The 1,435-nt window shown below is 45.7% G+C and overlaps 1 protein-coding gene across 1 annotated transcript in view; it reads left to right on the top strand.

Moving 5' to 3' along the window:
* Positions 1-535: 535 nt before the first annotated feature.
* tars2 (threonyl-tRNA synthetase 2, mitochondrial) overlaps positions 536-1,435 on the top strand; it is a 13,740-nt gene continuing 12,840 nt past the window's right edge. Inside the window, exon 1 of the mRNA XM_030784705.1 lies at positions 536-674. Within this exon, the coding sequence (XP_030640565.1) occupies positions 591-674 (84 nt within the window). The 5' untranslated portion in view covers positions 536-590. The remainder of the gene's footprint in view (positions 675-1,435) is intronic.

Genomic DNA, 1,435 nt, shown 5'->3' with positions numbered 1-1,435 from the left:
GGGGGTTGGTTTCCATCTCTAAACGCATGTTACGGTGTGTATGTGTGTGTGAGAAAATACGTTTCCAACGTGCCATGCGCGCCTCCAGCCCGCTGTCCAATCGCTGATGTTCCCTTTTACATGAATCGGTGTCCGCCCGCATGTTTTCTGTTAGATTTGTTAAGTTTGTTGAAAAGCTGCGTCCGTAGGTTGATCCGTCTATGTTTGGATTGGCTTGATGCCGTCTTGTACATGTGTGGTCGGTGCTGTGTACCGCGGCTGTGTGTGTTGTTGCCTAGGTATTCAATTCGTGTCGTGTATGTGTAGGGTGGTAATATGGCTGTAGAGGTAAATGTGGATGTAGTGTTAGTTGAAGCCGCCAGAAGTCGATCCTTGCTGTATAAAGATCAGTGAACGTACTCAGCGTGCAGTGAGTTAACGCATTCTAACGCCCCCTGTTGCGTCATGCGTTCCCTGCCCCTCCGCTCTCAACCAATTGGCTGGGCGCTTTCCGTTTTCTCTTTGTCGTTCCGGTAACATGGCTGCGTACAGACGTTGAGGGACATTGGGTGAAGATTATGGGATCGAGTTGTTGATTTTACAAGTGTAAAATGGTTGTGGCTGTACTCTTGAGATGGCCGGTGTGTCAGGCGGCAGGACGATCGGTCGTCCGGTGCAAACGACATTACTGCAAGGTGTGCGCAGCTGTTAAACATACATATGTGTTATGAAACAGTTAAAGTTCTGACTGACAGATAACGTGAAGATTTTTAATACATCCTGTTCTCTGGATGACAAACAGCGAACGCTTTGAACGATTCGTCTTGTTTCGACACTAATAAAACGCTACAACACAGTGTAGCAGCGTCGCATTTCTGTTGATCGACTGTTAAACCCCATAGGTTAATAAGGAGGGTTTTTGGTGTGTGTGAGAGCTAGACATGAGGGACATGCAGAAATGGTGTGCGTGTGTGTGTGTGTGTTTGTTTGTGTGCGCGCGTAGAGACCGAGCTGACCAGCTCTTTTAGGAACCCAGATAATTATGACGGTGTAACTGTGATTTTGTAAGGCGTGTTATGGCGCTAGCCATGTTTCAATTAAGTATGTCAACTTTTGCCATGTATTGAAACTGCTGAAGACGCAGTCGGAACCGACCCCGTGTGTCATGTACTCAACACAGCTCTTGATTTACTGACACTTTCAAGGACTGCCGATAGCCACCTACAGTACCATGTTCATCACTGTACAAGCTGGATTTATGAAACGATTTTGCTAATCTCGTTGCATTGATAGACTGAAGTTCTTAACCAGACATTGTCTGTGTTCTCTCTGTGTGATGCATGTCATCTTCTGTTCTTTTTCCGTCTTCCATTTTCCCTCTTTCAGGATGTTTGGTTGAGATTTTATGTCACGAATGAAGAAACTGACACTTTGTTGAAGCAAACTGTGATGTTAA

This window comes from Chanos chanos, chromosome 9 (assembly GCF_902362185.1).
Source record: "Chanos chanos chromosome 9, fChaCha1.1, whole genome shotgun sequence".
Taxonomy (NCBI): domain Eukaryota; kingdom Metazoa; phylum Chordata; class Actinopteri; order Gonorynchiformes; family Chanidae; genus Chanos; species Chanos chanos.
This window is presented reverse-complemented; position numbering and strand designations above follow the sequence as displayed.